Genomic DNA, 17,347 nt, shown 5'->3' with positions numbered 1-17,347 from the left:
GCTTAAAGTTGCCAATGCTTCTTAGATGATTCAAATGACGTTTTCTTTCCTTTGAACCTTTCTTGTAACTTAAAGCTTTGGCAACTTCGGCCAAAGTACTGTGAAAACACTCCAGATGTTTTGCATATTTCCTTACTGAAGTTTCACAATAGTGGCAGTACTGTTTTTTGTCATATACCCTTTTCCCATCCGAGCTTCTGGAGACTGCTGGAATAGACACAGATGGAGGAGACAGTGGCGTATCACCATCTCCTGTACTAGGGGGACTTTTTGATGTGGTAGGGATGCTGCTTCTTGTTTTCCATGAACCTGGGGATCTGCACCTTCTCTTTGGTGACACTCTCTGGCCTTTCTTAGTGGTGCTCTTTGCTCCGGCCTTCTGTTTGGATATCAGATCAATCGTGTCATCGAAGAATTCTTCACTTGCATTCGAATCATCTGTGCTGTCCTCATATTTATCTTCAGGTGGTATATATTTGTCTCCTATGTTTACGCTGGAGGAATCCCATTCTGATTCATCACCCAACTGATCCACTGCGCCATCCGACTCCAACTCGTCCGAAGAACGATCCACTGCCGACACATCTTGCTTTTTAACAGTCCGGTGCCCGTGCTGTCCTGATCTCTTCCGTTTCAACTGTGTCTGTTCTGACACTTTTTTGTCCACGCTTTTCTGCACAGGGTAAGACAAAGAAGGAGAAACTCATGACTGGAAGTTCTTCTTAAACCAAATCACAATCTGTGACTTGCACATGGTGATTCCTAAAGAACTACCACAGTGCAGAACTACTGTGTGTTTGGTGCTCATCAATCTAGACCTATGTTCTGGTCTTGCCTAAAAAATCACAGACTGAGGGTCTTAAGCTTTGCCTTTATGACATATCCAATCATCAAAATGAAATGCTCTGAAAATGACTGAAGCCTACCTATACAGTATAACCCACTTAACACAAGGTCTGAAAAACTTTTGAGATTTCGAAGTGTCTTCTGTGTCTTAAATCTAACAAAAAAGACTGGAATCATAAATAGCAATTGAGACCTTGAATCCATGTCCCACCTTGTCACAGGGCTCTGAGCAAGCTGAGACGCCTTCCACAGTAGCTGGAGGAGTGTTGAGAGCAGACTCCGTAGATGGAACGGCGACCATGTCCAAAACCACACTGTCACGCTCGATTCTTGGCGAAACCGCTGCTGGATTCTGAAAACACAATATAGTTATGACACAGAAATAGAAACAAGAAGGTAAACAGGAAGCCAAACATTAGTGTTCACTTGCTGCCTAAGGACTTAACCTTGCACATCTGAGAAAACATTGCACACACGTAGTATATTGGCTTGCACAAACTGATACATACCTTTCGCCATGGCCAGTCTTCAGTTCCTCCATAATCATAGGAAATTTCTTCGCCTATACTTATGGGCTGGATAGCGAAGAGGCAAATGTGAGTCTTCTTATCAACCTCCACTAGCCTCATCATACTATTTGGGTTCTTGTAGTCGTCGTTTACGAGCCTACCGAGGGACCCATCTTCTTTGGTGCTGTCAACACTAAAACAAACAACAACATTCAGTTTCTGAATATAAGCGGTCTGAATGCAATTCTAACCTACACAACCAACAGCACAAATTGTTTTAATCTCAAATAAAACAATTTGCTCATTGTCAATGTGATGCACCGTGACCTTGTAGATCTACTATTTTCACTTTTTACCTGTAATTGTGAAACATTTTTTTAACAAATCTTTTCTTACTGTGCGTTCACAGCAAAAGCTTCCAAAGCGTCAAAAACGCTCGAGGGTGCGCGTCAGACAAGACAGCTTCCAAAACGGAAAATATTTTCAGCCGCTTTGGTCGCTCGTCACGTGACCGACGTCAAAGTTCGATCGCAAAAGACGTCTCTATTCTGACAGGTTGCCGCCGAACCGCGTCATAGCTAATTACCCTAAAGTTAACTATGGCTCAACTTCTCGTCTGGTGACGCTTTGGAAGCTTTGGAAGCTTTGAACGCTTTGGTCGCTCAGTGGGCTCTCATTGAAAATTAATTGACTTCTGGCATTTTGAAGCTTTGGAAGCTTTTGGTGTGAACGCACAGTTATCGGGGTCCCTGGCACAAAATGCTTTTTGATGGGGGTCCACGGCCAAACACATATTAATGTAGGGGTCCTTGACATGAAACATTATGAAATGAATTATGAACCCAGCATTAGAAAGTGAGATGTAAACATACCACAGAGACTTTCCAGCGAGGTCGAACATGAAAACGCGCTGAGCAGGTGTGTACTCCTCTTTCCTCCTCTGTGCTTCCGTGTCAGAGATAAGGTCGCCTCGATACTCAAGGATGAAGTCACCTTGGTTGAAGGGTCTTTTGGCGAATACTCCACGCCCTGTAAAAAAAGCGGCAAATTTATCATTGCTGAGGCTCAAAATCATTGATTGATAAACTAGTAATACTGGACTGGATTTAAACTTTGAGACTCAAAAATATAACGTAAGTCTCTTTTTATCACTGAAGAAACACCACCAAGTTGCAGCAGTTTGAATTTTCTATTTTCTGTTTTATCTTGTCGTTTCTGTGGTCTTTCTTTTAGTGTAAAGCACTTTATGTATGAAAAGTGCTATAAACATGAAGATCATCACCATTATCATTATACCTCCATCCATAGAAACATAAAAAATGAAGTTTGGACATTTTGGTTTGGTAGATTTTTGGTCAGTGTTTGGTTCAAACATTGTTTTCTGTTACTGGCTTTTGTGAAATGTCAGATTACTCACCTTTTTCAACATTTATGTACAACGCTTCGAGGCTGTCCAGCTTGTCAGACTTGTCCTTAATGTGAGATATTGCGTCCGCTTCCGGATCGATCCTCCGTCTCTTCTCTCCCCCTGCCATCCTCTGGACTTTAATGAAAGACATGTTTTCCAAATTAAAACATGGCTTACTGAGGATCGATTCAACTAGGGGGGTCCTCGACTTAGGAATTTCACAGTCGAATCTGATTCGTCAGATTTTGCCGTCACTGACTGTAGCCATGTTGGTTTACCGTCCGCATGCTAACAGCTGTAGTGCCGCCGTTGCTGTGTTTTCGGCCCCTGCTACTTTGATTGTTCGGTGTTTTTACTACGTTCGATGGTCATGGCCCTGGTTTATGTTGAGTTTCTAATGCCTATAGCCTTATTCATAAAAGGAAGACGGAGCTTAATAGGCCTGACGGGCCCGATGTTTCGGTTTAACTGGTGACTTTGTCACATTACAGTACATCACGAGAGGTGAACACATGATCTGAACGCAGTTTAACTTACTCAAATGATTCGATACTACACAGATTGTGTATTTAAAAAAGGATTAAACTACAATCAAAGGCTTTTTATGAGAAAGTCATCAGTTAAACCGTAACACCCGGGCATCCTAGTTTACTATCGCTGTTTTGCACAAGCTCATATTTTTTAATCCAATATCAATGTTGATTTAGCAAAATATTGCTGCATCCTCTTGACGCAAGGTGGTTAACTTAATGCATCCTTTTGAAAATAAGTTGCTTGTTTAACGCAGCTAAGCGGGGCTAAGTTAGCAACATCACTAGTCATTTCATGTAATCTGTTACTTCTGCCACTATTCTGTTTGTTAACATTTAGCATTAAACAGTTCAAATCACTAATGGTACCACACAATCACACTTTATAAACAAATTTAATTACAATGAATAAAATGCTCTTACCTGTAGCTAACCATGAGGTTCACGAAGTGTATGAAATATGAACGTCACGACTGATTGCTGCAGTAGAACGATTCGCATTGGCTGGATGGGCGGAGGGGCGGGGCTAATCATACACACTACCGGAAGTGTGTATCAGAACGTACTGGCAAAGTCTTGCCACTCGGGGGAGCAATGCATACACACATGGTACACGTAATCTCCCAAATGGTGACATATGGAACCGCGTCTGAAATTTAGCTGTAGCATCCTGGAGGTTTGGTTCTTGAGTTGATTTAAATGAAAAAACGACCTGAATTTTGGTTTCCACGAGTTTGGTGGGCTAACTCCGACTTTTTGTCCCCACATGTTTGTCCACCACATATGACACACACACACACACACCGAAACAGGTAACTTAATGTGATTACAGCTTCTCAGTATCGGTGCTCAGAGAAAAATGATCATGCGTCTGTCTGATTAGCTCAGTCTTGACCTTAAGGTCGTGGGTTTGATTCCCATGTTAATAAAGGCTTGGGCGGTCGCCCGGGTTGAAAAAACAGGAAAAAATGAAAACAGGACACCAAAAACAACACTAAGGCTGGAAAACCAGAGAACATGACGACTGTTTCTCAAACTGTTTGAACCTGAGTCTAAGACATCTGATCATAAATAAAGTCTCATTATGAAGTTTGGACTCTTAAAGCCCCTGTACAGACTTTTCATGTAGTGTTGATTTTGGCGGCCCCCTGTGGACGAAAGCGGTGGAATGAAGACTGCATTTCACTGTCATGAAGACGTTTGTGTAGATTTGTTTTGGAAATGTCAGAAAGAAGATGGGACTTGCTTTTTTTTTTTAAGCAGCGTAACGTATCTATTGTTATGGTTTGGTCAGTGGTCCGACCCGACCATGCCTTCCAGAGGTCTAGAATTAGACGACTTAGAAATAGCGTATCTTCACACTGATGGGCTCATTTGCTGTTGTAGATAACAGAGACACATCAGCAGAAACCAGTTAAAAGCTCCGTACAGGGGCTTTAAGGTCCTTTCACACACGAATAAAAGACACGAAATTGCAAAAATATTCGGTGCTGATTCACACCGGCATTGTCTGTCATTTCATTGTCTTTCATTTCGTTGTCTTTGTAAAGTTTGTGTCCCTTGTCAAACAAGACAGGGTGGTGACCATAAAAAGAGATGGTGAGAAGGTGGCGAGAGCTCGGATGTAGGCTATTATACAAACTTATCGGTGAGAGACGCCACGGTCGGCGTGGAAGGACTCGTGATGAAAACTGGGGCTTGAAAAAAATGAGAAAATGTGTGAAAGGGCCTTAAAATAAAAAAAGAAAAAAAGAAATCTTAAGCTAACAGACAGAAGAACCTACCGGACTCAGGATCCAGGTCGTCCTGCGACTCCCTCCACCTCCTCCAGGCCTCCGTCCCACAGGAACCGACCACTTTGTGGCGCTCGGTCGCCTCGACGTGTTGGCTCGACTTCACACCCTTCAGACAGAAGAAGGAGAAGAAGTTAACACCACAGGAAAGAGAAGACCAGACCTTCTCTACTCTGCTCCGTTCCTAAAGGAGCGGTCACACCAGATCTTTTATTTTTGTCGCTGTCGCTCGTATCGCTCCGAAAAAAAAAAAACGCTCCGTGGCTCAGCTGCAGTCGCTCGTCAATTTGGCACAGAGCCACAGACTCACATTGTCGCTTTGATGACGTCATGCCCACTGCCATGTGCCTCTGTTTACACCGGCACCACCGGCAGCCAATCAGCGCTGAGCGACGAGCGACTGGCGGCCGGAGAGTTGGGATTTCTCATCTCGATTATCGATTAAACGCTCAATCGGTCGTTTGCATCGACTTCACATGTAAACTCGTTGCTCGTTCGAAAAAGAAAAGGTCCGGTGTGAACGCAGCTTTAGGAGGTTTCTGACCTGGTTCTGGTTCTGGATGTCTCCCTGAGTTTGTTGTGATGGAGGAAGAGGAAGAGGAAGAGGAAGAGGAGGAAGAGGAAGAGGAAGAGGAGGAGTTGGACCAGTCGTGTCCTCCGGTCTCCTGAAACCAGCCCGGTCTTCTTCAGCCACATTCTCCCTGCAGCTGCTGGTGTCCTCTGAAAATAAATGTTTATAATTTCATATTAAATACCGTTAAATGCAACTGCACTGCAAAAACTCAAAATCTTTCCAAGAATATTTGTCTAATTTCTAGTCAAAACTAATCACTTTCCACTTAACTCATTGAGTGCCAACCACGTAATTTCTCGTTTTTCGTTCCCATGCGTTGAGTGCCGAAAACGTAATTTTACGTTTTTTGCTTTTTTTTTAAATTATGAAAATAGACACTTTAATACACATTATATGTAAATTTGGGGACTCTACGACGAGGAGAACTGAAATAGATGACGATCAAAGTCACATGACAGCTCATGATCTGGAAGTTTTTATCATAACTCAGCTTCTGCAAACGAGTTCTGCATGCAGATGCAGCAGCTGCTGCAGCGCAGCTGCTCTGCTCTGCTCTCACCCGCGCTGCTGCTCCAGCTGCTCGAGCTGCTCGGAGCAGAAACAGGAAGCTCTCAGCCGACAGTCCGCCCGGTCTTCATCTGGAGCAACACCGTGTCCTCCCCAAAGTCCTCCCGCGGTAAAATCTGATGGTCTCTGGGCCAAAGCAGACCGGCATCACCGACCCGAACCACAGAAGGACCGCGACCACCGGCGGGACCGGTCTTCCCGAGCCGCGGTGGCCGACTGACCCTCACGCTCCGCGGGGAGAAGCTGTGACACGGCACGGTGCGTCTGTGTTATTGTTGTTTAGTGGCGCCCCCCCCGCCCCCGATGGTGGTTTTGTGAATAGAACAACAACTGTTGTATATATTTATCTTATACGAGCCCTTTGATCCAGAAATGCGAGTGTCAGAAGAGCGACAGACACAAACAGAGCACCTTTCATAAAAGACGCTCTATCTCCTTTTCTAGAAAAAAAGGAGGGATTTTGGTGAAACCCAGCCATGTTTAGCTTGACTTTTCTCAGGAACAGAGGCACGTAGAAACAAACGGTTTGTGGCCACTTGAAGCATTAAGTTAAACCTTTCAATTGAGCCACAGTATGTGTTGGTGGCAATAATATAGAATACACTGTGGCTCTACATAAAAAGTCAAAAATGGTCTAAATTGCCGGTACACTTGACTAAAACTTTGGAAAGGAGCGCGGCACTCAATGAGTTAAAATAAGACTCATCAGCTAAAAATTAACTTGTTTTTAGATCATTTTCACTTGTTTCAAACTAATTTTTAATTGTAATAAGTAGAAAAATCTGCCAGTGAAAGTAAGTTGTTTGTGTTTGTAATAAGAAAGAAAATCTTGCTCCACTATCAGATTTTTCTACTTATTTAAAGTGGAAAATTTGCTTCAAAAAAGTAAAAAGTGTCTAAAAACAAGCTACTTTTTAATGTGATGAGTCTTATTTTAAGTAGAATGAGATTTATTTTGACTAGAAATAAGACAAATATTCTTGGTAAGATTTTGAATTTTTGCAGTGTGGGGTGCTTTAGAGGAATCAAAACAGGTGACGATTTCTTGCTTTATGGAGGAAATATGGTTTTCCGGTGTTTTACTAACCCTCCTCTCCTCCATGTGCATTTGTTTTCAATGAAGCCGGCAAAAAATCAATCCATGTAGCGGTTTATTTATCATCTACCATGTTACCATGTGTATATCTGTGTAGTCTTATCTGTCATCAACAAGAGATTACGGGTTACGGGTTAGCGCGTTACGTTTGTGTGGCGATGTCGCCATGGAAACGAGAGCTGGGACACCGGGTCGGAGGCTCTGATCTTACAAGGTTGGTTTTCAGCCAAGAGACGCTCCATTCTCCCTGGAACTAGTTACTAGTCATTGATTTAACCAGAACTAGGACTCTGGAGCTGGAGACAAGGGACACATGGAACTGAGTTCAGCTAAAAATCGTGCAGAGTTCCTCGTTAACTCTTTTATTTCAGTCACAGGAACCTTAGAGGAACTATGTGCAGGGACCAGGGTCTAAAAAAAGTTACTGTAGACAGGCATTTCTGATTGGTTGAGTTCTCGCTGCATTTTATTTCACCCACCAAGTTTAAAAACCCGGCGCTGCAGCTGATTATTTTGCACTAGACCATTTTGTTTTGATTCTAGACTTTTGTTTTTCATGATTCAAGGCCGAGTCCCAAAAGGAAAAGTGTACGACGTCCAGGACTATGACAGAACAGTGATTTGACATAATGAAACTAACTTCTTACCGTTGAGGACCTGAGCTTCTCCTCCAGCTCCTTTGGTTTCCTCTCCAGCCTCCAGCTCGTCCTCTCTCTCCTTCCCTTCATCCTGAGTCTTCGTCGTCGTCTTCTTCTCACACTCGACACTGAGTTTTCCCTCGGAGCGTTCAGGCTCTGACGCCGAGGGGAGAACGATGGGCACAGGGAGCTACAGGAGAGAGGCAGAGTGGAGGTTAGGGCTGATTAACTCTGGACAATGTATGATGTGCAGATATAAACGTTAAAGGGATAGTATCATTTTTTTAAAGTGGGGTTGTATGATCTACAAATAGCCCCTAAGTACTTTAATTGCAGTAAAAGACTCTCTGCACTCCTCCCGTTAGCAACGCCAGCCCATAATAGCCCTGCCCAGAGATTTACAACATACATTGTTGTGAATGGACCCAAAGAAACGGCCTATTTTCACGGCCTAAAAGAGGTTTTACCTGAAAAAATAATACACAGTTCCATTGTTCGCTATAATATAATTTTTTCCAGCCCTTCAAAGTGCAGGAAAAACACAGTTTTTATTTGGACCTAACCAACTCACGTATCCCTCCGCCCAGGGTTAGCACCCGCCGATCAGCAGTTGGTTAGGTCCAAATAAAAACTGTGTTTTTCCTGTACTTTGAAGGGCTGGAAAAAATTATATTATAGCGAACAATGGAACTGTGTATTTTTTCAGGTAAAACCTCTTTTAGGCCGTGAAAATAGGCCGTTTCTTTGGGTCTGTTCACAACACTGTATGTTGTAAATCTCTGGGCAGGGCTATTATGGGCTGGCGTTGCTAACGGGAGGAGTGCAGAGAGTCTTCTACTGCAATTAAAGTACTTAGGGGCTATTTGTAGATCATACAACCCCACTTTAAAAAAATGATACTATCCCTTTAAACCCACTGTCTGACAGATACAAGACAAGAACTTTAACTTCTAATGCTCTGTTTTTGATGCTGTCTCGAATGCAACAAAATCAGTAAAATAAATGATTATAATTCATTGCAAGTCTGAAAACAAGTCAGATGAGTCCATAACAGGAAAATAGGAACAGATAAAGAACATTTAGGAACTAGAAATAAATAAATAAAGAGAGAGATTGAAGTCAGACGTGTTGGTACGTACCGGTATCGGCAGGCCGACGAGGTTCGGTGTCACCTGGCTGTACATGTTCATGGGCAGAGGAACGTACACCGGCACCGGGAGAGGCACCATCACCACCTTCGGTACAAAGACTTCTACACAGAGCAACAGAGAGAAAACAGAAACAAACGTCAAGTCCACTCACATTCGTGCTTTTTAATTCATCAGATCGAAGCCAAATGAGATCGATTTTATTTAACAGAGCGTCACAGAGTCGGGCTGTAACGGTGCGCGCAAGTCACGGTTCGTTTTGGTTCGGCACAACGGGAAAAAAAGCAACAAAAAGTCACCAATTGAATGCAAAACTAACAACCATCTTCTGTTATAAAAGTAAAAAATAAATAGAATGAAATATAAAACAAGTCCATTAGGAATGTTATAACACCATTCATTCATTCTAGAGCAAGGATGTCAAACATGCGGCCCGTGGGCCAAAACCGGCCCTGCAGAGGGTCCAATCTGGCCCTCAGGATGAATTTGTCAAGTGCGAAAATTTGAAATTGCACATGTTTTTATCAAGAAATGTCAGGTGGTTCATAATATGTTTTGTAAAAGGATAGTTCAGTAACTGTAAAACATCTTATTAATGTACCAAAACAGAGGAAAATTTCAGTTTTTTAGATATATTTAAAGGTTATTATGCTATTATTTTACTGGTCCGGCCCACTTGAGATTAAATTGTGCTGTTTGTGGCCCCTGAACTAAATTGAGTTTGACATCTCTGTTCTAGAGGAAAAAAAAACTCTCAGGTAGCACTATTATACAAAATAAGAAACTACTGTAACATCGATTAGTGTTAATATACATGTAGCCTTTATGCTAATTGCTTTGGTGATGTTTTTGGTCTTGTCCTTGTGTCCAAATGCACACGGACATACATACGACTTATATGCAATAACATGTTTGATGCTCTAAAACTCCACTCTCTCATCACTTCTCATCTTCGTCTGTCATGACGGTTGCTGGCAGCTTTTATGCTCATTACCGCCGCCCGGATTAGAGTGAGGACACCGTTACACCCCTACCACAGAGGAATATTAAATATCTGATGTTGATGTTTCCTTCACCTGTCTGAGCCTCTGCGTCGACCATCTGCGTCGTACAGGAAACGCCTTTGTTGTGGACCAGCGGCGTGCAGAGCATCGACTTGTTCTTCACTTCCTTAGGAACGGTCTGGACGCTGACCTGGAGAAGAGACGAGAGAAGAGAAGAGATGAGAGAAGAGAAGAGATGAGAGAAGAGAAGAGACGAGAGAAGAGAAGAGAGAAGAGACGAGAAGAGAAGAGAAGAGAGAAGAGACGAGAAGAGAAGAGACGAGAGAAGAGAAGAGAGAAGAGACGAGAAGAGAAGAGACGAGAGAAGAGAAGAGAGAAGAGACGAGAAGAGAAGAGAAGAGAGAAGAGATGAGAGAAGAGACGAGAGAAGAGATGAGAGAAGAGAAGAGAAGGGAGAAGAGATGAGAGAAGAGACGAGAGAAGAGATGAGAGAAGAGAAGAGAAGAGAGAAGAGAAGAGAGAAGAGATGAGAGAAGAGATGAGAGAAGAGAAGAGAAGGGAGAAGAGAAGAGAAGAGAAGAGAGAAGAGAAGAGAGAAGAGAAGAGAAGGGAGAAGAGAAGAGAAGAGAAGAGAGAAGAGAAGAGAGAAGAGATGAGAGAAGAGAAGAGAAGGGAGAAGAGAAGAGAAGAGACGAGAGAAGAGATGAGAGAAGAGAAGAGAGAAGAGATGAGAGAAGAGATGAGAGAAGAGATGAGAGAAGAGAAGAGAGAAGAGAAGAGAGAAGAGACGAGAGAAGAGACGAGAGGTGACGACGACGTCTAAAACCACAAAAACTTTTGTAAACTTTATTCTGCAGGGCGTTGATTTTTACACTGAACTTACATGTCCAACGACTTTAGTCTGGATGTCCCGGGTCGAGACTGTGGAGATGAGACAGGATGAGACAGAGGTGTCACATATTGAAAGAACATTTATTAGTCAAACAGCTCAGCTCTCTATCTACTGTAGCTGAAGCTATTTGGTACAAACAAAAAGTTAAAGCAGAAGTAAGCAATATTTTTGTGTTAATATAAGACTTAAAGCAGAAGTCAGCGATCCGGTCGTTTTCACTAATGCTGCGTTCCTGGCAGGCTTTTGAAACCGTAAATTACAGCTTCAAGTCACGACTTACGACTTTGTAGCGTTCCAGGCAACCCACTCGTGTTTCTCCGACCTGTTTTACCTGTGAAAGTCACTATAACGGCCACTCGTAACTTCTGACCCGTGAACTCGTACCAGATCGAACTGGTACGAGTTCACAGGTCGGAAAAACACGAGTTACGAGTTGCCTTGAACGCACCATAACATCTTGTCAGCCGATGGAGTTAGCAGCCCTCGTCATGGATCTATTGGTCCTCGTCCCTATGTCACCACATTCAGGCGCATCCCTTGGCTGCACACACAGAGAGGACTGCCCCTTTATGCCGTTCTCTCTCCTCATTGGATAAAAACTGTAGGATACAAGGAAAGTTTTCTCCTGGGCTCAGAGCAGAGCAGAGTGACTGACAGACCCGTGTTTCAGACCAAACACTCTATAGAAGTGATTGCTGTCGGAAGATACAACTATTTAAGACTTATATTAACACAAAAATATCGCTTACTTCTGCTTTAAATAGTTCTATCTTCCGACAGCAATCACTTCGGTTGCCTGGAACGCTACAAAGTCGTAAGTCGTGACTTGAAGCTGTAACTTACGGTTTCAAAAGCCTGCCTGGAACGCAGCATTAGCCAAAACGACCGGATCGCTTACTTCTGCTTTAATGTGATTATGAGGAACGTATGTTTTTGAACATCTGATTATTTCACAACGATGGTAATAGCTGCACTGTGGAAATGATTAAGGTCCAGTGATATGTAGCTATATGTTGTTTGTATTGTTTTTGTTTTGTTGTTTTGTCTTGTTTTGTCTTGTAGATTGTTGTGAGTTGTTATGGTTATGGATGTTGTTATTGTGTTTATGGTGTGAATGATGTGTTTCTGTAATTATCTACTGCAATGGAGAGTTAAGCTAATGGAGATCTAAATAAATGAAATGAAATGAAATCTGGAGTCTAGCTGTGTGTTTCTCTGTGTGTGTGTGTGTGTGTGTGTGTGTGTGTGTGTGTGTGTGTGTGTACCGAGCGGTGAGGTGCTGGAGGAGGAGCTGTCCTGTCGAGCCAGAGCGCTGGCGAGCGAGATGACGTTAGCGATGACGGGGGACGACTCGCCGGCGCCCGAGGGTCTCGGAGGTGAAGAGACTGTAGGTGAGAAGCAGATGAGTCCTGAATCCAGATGTTGATCGTTCAATTGAATGAATGAATGAATGAATGAAGGTTTTATGATATCTATATTTATTGTTTTGTTGCACTATGGTTTGGGTATCCTAAACTAGTTTCGTTGTTTCACTGTTTACAATGACAATAAAGCATTCTATTCTATTCTATTTCAAACATGTGAGTAATACAGTATAACACATTTAAAGCACTATGGTCGATACGACAATTTGCATGTTTGAAAAGGAGCAGGAGCGTTAATTTATTGAAGGGATACTTCACCCAAAAAATGAAAAAGTTCTTCGGAAAAAAATAATGTGATGTCTGTTTTTAGAGATTTAGAGAGATTTGCTGCGAGATGTTTCTGCCGTGTTTACAACACACATCCAATGGTTTACAACAACTAAGAAACATCTCACAACAAATCTCGCACATGCGCACAAACATCAACAGAGCCACTGGGAGCTGCTGCTACAACAAGGATAAAAACAGAGATCAAATATTTTTTTTCCCAACAGCTTTTCATGTGGCGGCTTCAGGACACTTGGGTCAGTAGAGACGAGCAGTATGGAGGTAGAGGAGGTATCTGGATGTTTCATAGTGTGTGTTTTGGACGATTCAAAAGTTAACTCTATCCGCCGCCATTATATGAAAACCTGTTGCCAGCCGGACCCCCCCTGGAACTCCTAAAGCATTTTGATGACGATGAAAGTTCTCCAAACCCTTCGTTGGCATGACGGTGAGTAGAAAATTGGTGAATTATCGATTTTGGGTGAAGTATCCCTTTAAGTCCCATCCCCTTCTCCACTTAGTGCCTTAGTGTTTCTTTCTTTTTTCTTTTTTATTACATACTACCAACACCAACTAACACCAACAACATAGTTGCTTGTGTCAACAATACAGAATAAATAACAAGTATATAAACAAAATGTGTTGGTTATTTCTCCTTATAAAACACATTCATGTCCAAACATTATTATATGAGTATTTTTATATCTACAGTAGATCAAGAAGTACAAGATATTTACAAAGATCTGGTCAACAAGGAGAGAAAAAGAAGAAAAAAGAAAAAAGAAAAGACTTTTAAAGAACTTCAAGCCATTATAACTGTATATATCTAATATACATCTCCTCTGTGTTTGTTGAGTTTGTGTTTGTATGTGTGTGTCTATAGGTCAAACAGGTGAAACAACAACATCACTCACCTGCGTCGCCCATCTGGAGCTTGTTACAGTAGCGTAGGAGACACTTGAGGTCAGTGAAGTGTTTGACTTCGCCCCGTATGTGGAGACTCTGCTTCAGTTCCCCCTGACGACCGCAGCTGTCGCACCTGGCGAGCTGCGGGACAGAGAGCGGAGAGCGGAGAGCGGAGAGCGGAGAGAGGAGAGAGGAGAGAGGAGAGAGGAGAGAGGAGAGCGGAGAGCGGAGAGAGGAGAGAGGAGAGAGGAGAGCGGAGAGAGGAGAGCGGAGAGCGGAGAGCGGAGAGAGGAGAGAGGAGAGAGGAGAGAGGAGAGAGGAGAGAGGAGAGAGGAGAGCGGAGAGCGGAGAGCGGAGAGAGGAGAGAGGAGAGAGGAGAGAGGAGAGAGGAGAGAGGAGAGCGGAGAGCGGAGAGAGGAGAGAGGAGAGAGGAGAGCGGAGAGAGGAGAGAGGAGAGAGGAGAGAGGAGAGAGGAGAGAGGAGAGAGGAGAGCGGAGAGAGGAGAGAGGAGAGAGGAGAGAGGAGAGAGGAGAGCGGAGAGCGGAGAGAGGAGAGAGGAGAGAGGAGAGAGGAGAGCGGAGAGCGGAGAGAGGAGAGAGGAGAGAGGAGAGCGGAGAGAGGAGAGCGGAGAGAGGAGAGAGGAGAGAGGAGAGAGGAGAGAGGAGAGCGGAGAGAGGAGAGAGGAGAGCGGAGAGAGGAGAGAGGAGAGAGGAGAGAGGAGAGAGGAGAGAGGAGAGAGGAGAGAGGAGAGAGGAGAGAGGAGAGCGGAGAGAGGAGAGAGGAGAGCGGAGAGAGGAGAGAGGAGAGAGGAGAGAGGAGAGCGGAGAGAGGAGAGAGGAGAGCGGAGAGAGGAGAGAGGAGAGAGGAGAGAGGAGAGCGGAGAGCGGAGAGAGGAGAGAGGAGAGAGGAGAGAGGAGAGAGGAGAGAGGAGAGAGGAGAGCGGAGAGCGGAGAGCGGAGAGAGGAGAGAGGAGAGAGGAGAGCGGAGAGCGGAGAGCGGAGAGCGGAGAGCGGAGAGAGGAGAGAGGAGAGAGGAGAGAGGAGAGAGGAGAGAGGAGAGCGGAGAGCGGAGAGAGGAGAGAGGAGAGAGGAGAGCGGAGAGCGGAGAGCGGAGAGCGGAGAGAGGAGAGCGGAGAGAGGAGAGAGGAGAGAGGAGAGAGGAGAGAGGAGAGAGGAGAGCGGAGAGCGGAGAGCGGAGAGAGGAGAGAGGAGAGAGGAGAGAGGAGAGCGGAGAGCGGAGAGCGGAGAGAGGAGAGAGGAGAGCGGAGAGAGGAGAGAGGAGAGAGGAGAGCGGAGAGAGGAGAGAGGAGAGAGGAGAGAGGAGAGAGGAGAGCGGAGAGAGGAGAGAGGAGAGAGGAGAGCGGAGAGCGGAGAGCGGAGAGCGGAGAGCGGAGAGCGGAGAGAGGAGAGCGGAGAGAGGAGAGAGGAGAGAGGAGAGAGGAGAGAGGAGAGCGGAGAGCGGAGAGAGGAGAGAGGAGAGCGGAGAGCGGAGAGCGGAGAGCGGAGAGAGGAGAGAGGAGAGAGGAGAGAGGAGAGAGGAGAGAGGAGAGAGGAGAGCGGAGAGAGGAGAGAGGAGAGAGGAGAGCGGAGAGCGGAGAGCGGAGAGCGGAGAGCGGAGAGCGGAGAGAGGAGAGCGGAGAGAGGAGAGAGGAGAGAGGAGAGAGGAGAGAGGAGAGAGGAGAGCGGAGAGCGGAGAGAGGAGAGAGGAGAGAGGAGAGAGGAGAGAGGAGAGCGGAGAGCGGAGAGCGGAGAGCGGCGGTGAAGTGAGCAGATTAAAACCGTTCATATTCAAAAATACATATTTGGAATAATGCTGGTGGCAGCTAAAAAAGCCATCGCCAGAAAACGGCTTAAAACTGATGCACCAAAAATGGAGGATTGGGTCGAGGTAACGCTCAATATTTATAGAATGAAGAAGCTGACTTTCTCAACTAGACTAAAAACAGAGACTTTTAAAAATGATTGGGAAAACTGGGTTCATTTTGTGTCTCCATTGAGAACAGACTTTGTGCAGTAAGGACACTGTATGGTAGATTACGGATAAGGACAGGAGTGAAAAGTGTTTCTTTTATTTCTTCAGATTTACTCTACGGTAACTTTCTTTGAGAATGTATGTTTATATACTGTATGTCTCTGCTCCCTGGTGGAGAAGTTGTTGTATACTGTTGGAAAATTGTATATGTGAAATGTTAAATATTGATATGTGGAATCAATAAAAAACGTTAAAGGGATAGTTCAACATTTTGGCAAATTGGCCCATTGCCATAATCCCTATAGTCATAGCAGTAGGTTCGTTACCTTTAATTGTCGGTGCAAGCTGTTTTTAGAACGGCGGAGCAGAGCCGTGAGCTGCTCAGAGCTACGCTACGGAGGCTAAAGGAATTTCTTGGTTTCCCTCATCAAACTCATCAAATACACAATCCAGTACTCCACAACGCTCTGGTGGACAAGTTGTGAGCTGCACATTCACCACGCTATGAGATAATAACACAACGTTACCACACAGAGTTGTTTTAGAGGGAAATTCATGCAAAACCGCTGATGCACGTTCCCGTCGGGGACAGTTTTCCATCAAGTCTCGTGAGTTTGATGAGGGAAACCAAGAAATCCCATGAGCCTCTGTAGCGTAGCTCTGAGCAGCTCACGGCTCTGCTCCGCCGTTCTAAAAACAGCTTGCACCGACAATTAAAGGTAACGAACCTACTGCTATGACTATAGGGATTATGGTGATGGGCCAATTTGCCAAAATGTTGAACTATTAATATACTTTAATAAAAAAGAAAAGAAAAGTGTTCATATTCAGACTATGTCCCGTGCAGCAGCGGCGGCGGCAGCTTGGACCTACGTGGCAGTAGAGCAGGTTGAAGATCTTGTTGCAGTGCTCGGAGCAGAACTCCTCCTCTCTGCCGTCGTACGTGGACGTCACCAGCGTCCTGGAGGTGCAGCGACAGAGCGCGCACAAGCCGCAGTGTTTCCCCCACTCCCTCTCCAGCTCGTGACGGAAGAGCACGAAGCAGCCTGGAGGAAAGCAGAGTCTTCGTTTACACAACTTCTTACATCCAACAACACAACAAACACTCGGCCCTTCATCCTTCTTCTTTCTTTTATTGTGCAACACAAGTGACAGACATAAAGCAAACATAAAGACATGACACAGCACTAGACAATTAAGAGTAGCTAATGAAAAAGAAGAAAGGAAAGGAAAGAGAGAGAGAAGGAAAAGGGGGGAAATTGGTCCATTGCCATAATCCCTATAGTCATAGCAGTAGGTTCGTTACCTTTAATTGTCGGTGCAAGCTGTTTTTAGAACGGTGGAGCAGAGCCGTGAGCTGCTCAGAGCTACACTACGGAGGCTCATTATGGGATTTCTTGGTTTCCCTCATCAAACTCATCAAATACACAATCCAACAACTCCACAACGCTCTGGTGGACAAGTTGTGACCTGCACATTCACCACGCTATGAGATAATAACACAACGTTACCACACAGAGTTGTTTTAGAGGGAAATTCATGCAAAACCACTGATGCGCGTTGCCTTCAGGGACAGTTTTTCAGCAACCAAACTCTGTATTTGCCTCGAAAACGGCTCCATTTCGTAACGTTCCATTATTATCTCATAGTGTGGTGAATGTGCAGGTCACAACTTGTCCACGAAAGCGTTTTGGAGTTTTGGGATTTTGTATTTGATGAGTTTGATGAGGGAAACCAAGAAATTCCTTTAGCCTCCGTAGCGTAGCTCTGAGCA

The 17,347-nt window shown here is 44.5% G+C and overlaps 1 protein-coding gene across 1 annotated transcript in view; it reads right to left on the bottom strand.

Moving 5' to 3' along the window:
- Positions 1-17,347, bottom strand: part of LOC310993825 (uncharacterized protein) — a 79,396-nt gene that overhangs the window by 12,392 nt on the left and 49,657 nt on the right. The window contains exons 34-42 of the mRNA XM_083982305.1: positions 16,447-16,619; positions 13,611-13,743; positions 12,271-12,390; positions 10,997-11,034; positions 10,186-10,303; positions 9,101-9,213; positions 7,971-8,151; positions 5,631-5,806; positions 5,078-5,195 (exon numbers count right to left, since the gene is read on the bottom strand). Coding sequence (XP_083838431.1) covers positions 5,078-5,195; positions 5,631-5,806; positions 7,971-8,151; positions 9,101-9,213; positions 10,186-10,303; positions 10,997-11,034; positions 12,271-12,390; positions 13,611-13,743; positions 16,447-16,619 — 1,170 coding nt within the window. The remainder of the gene's footprint in view (positions 1-5,077; positions 5,196-5,630; positions 5,807-7,970; positions 8,152-9,100; positions 9,214-10,185; positions 10,304-10,996; positions 11,035-12,270; positions 12,391-13,610; positions 13,744-16,446; positions 16,620-17,347) is intronic.

This window comes from Trachurus trachurus, assembly GCF_905171665.1.
Source record: "Trachurus trachurus genome assembly, chromosome: 11".
In the NCBI taxonomy this organism is placed as follows: domain Eukaryota; kingdom Metazoa; phylum Chordata; class Actinopteri; order Carangiformes; family Carangidae; genus Trachurus; species Trachurus trachurus.
This window is presented reverse-complemented; position numbering and strand designations above follow the sequence as displayed.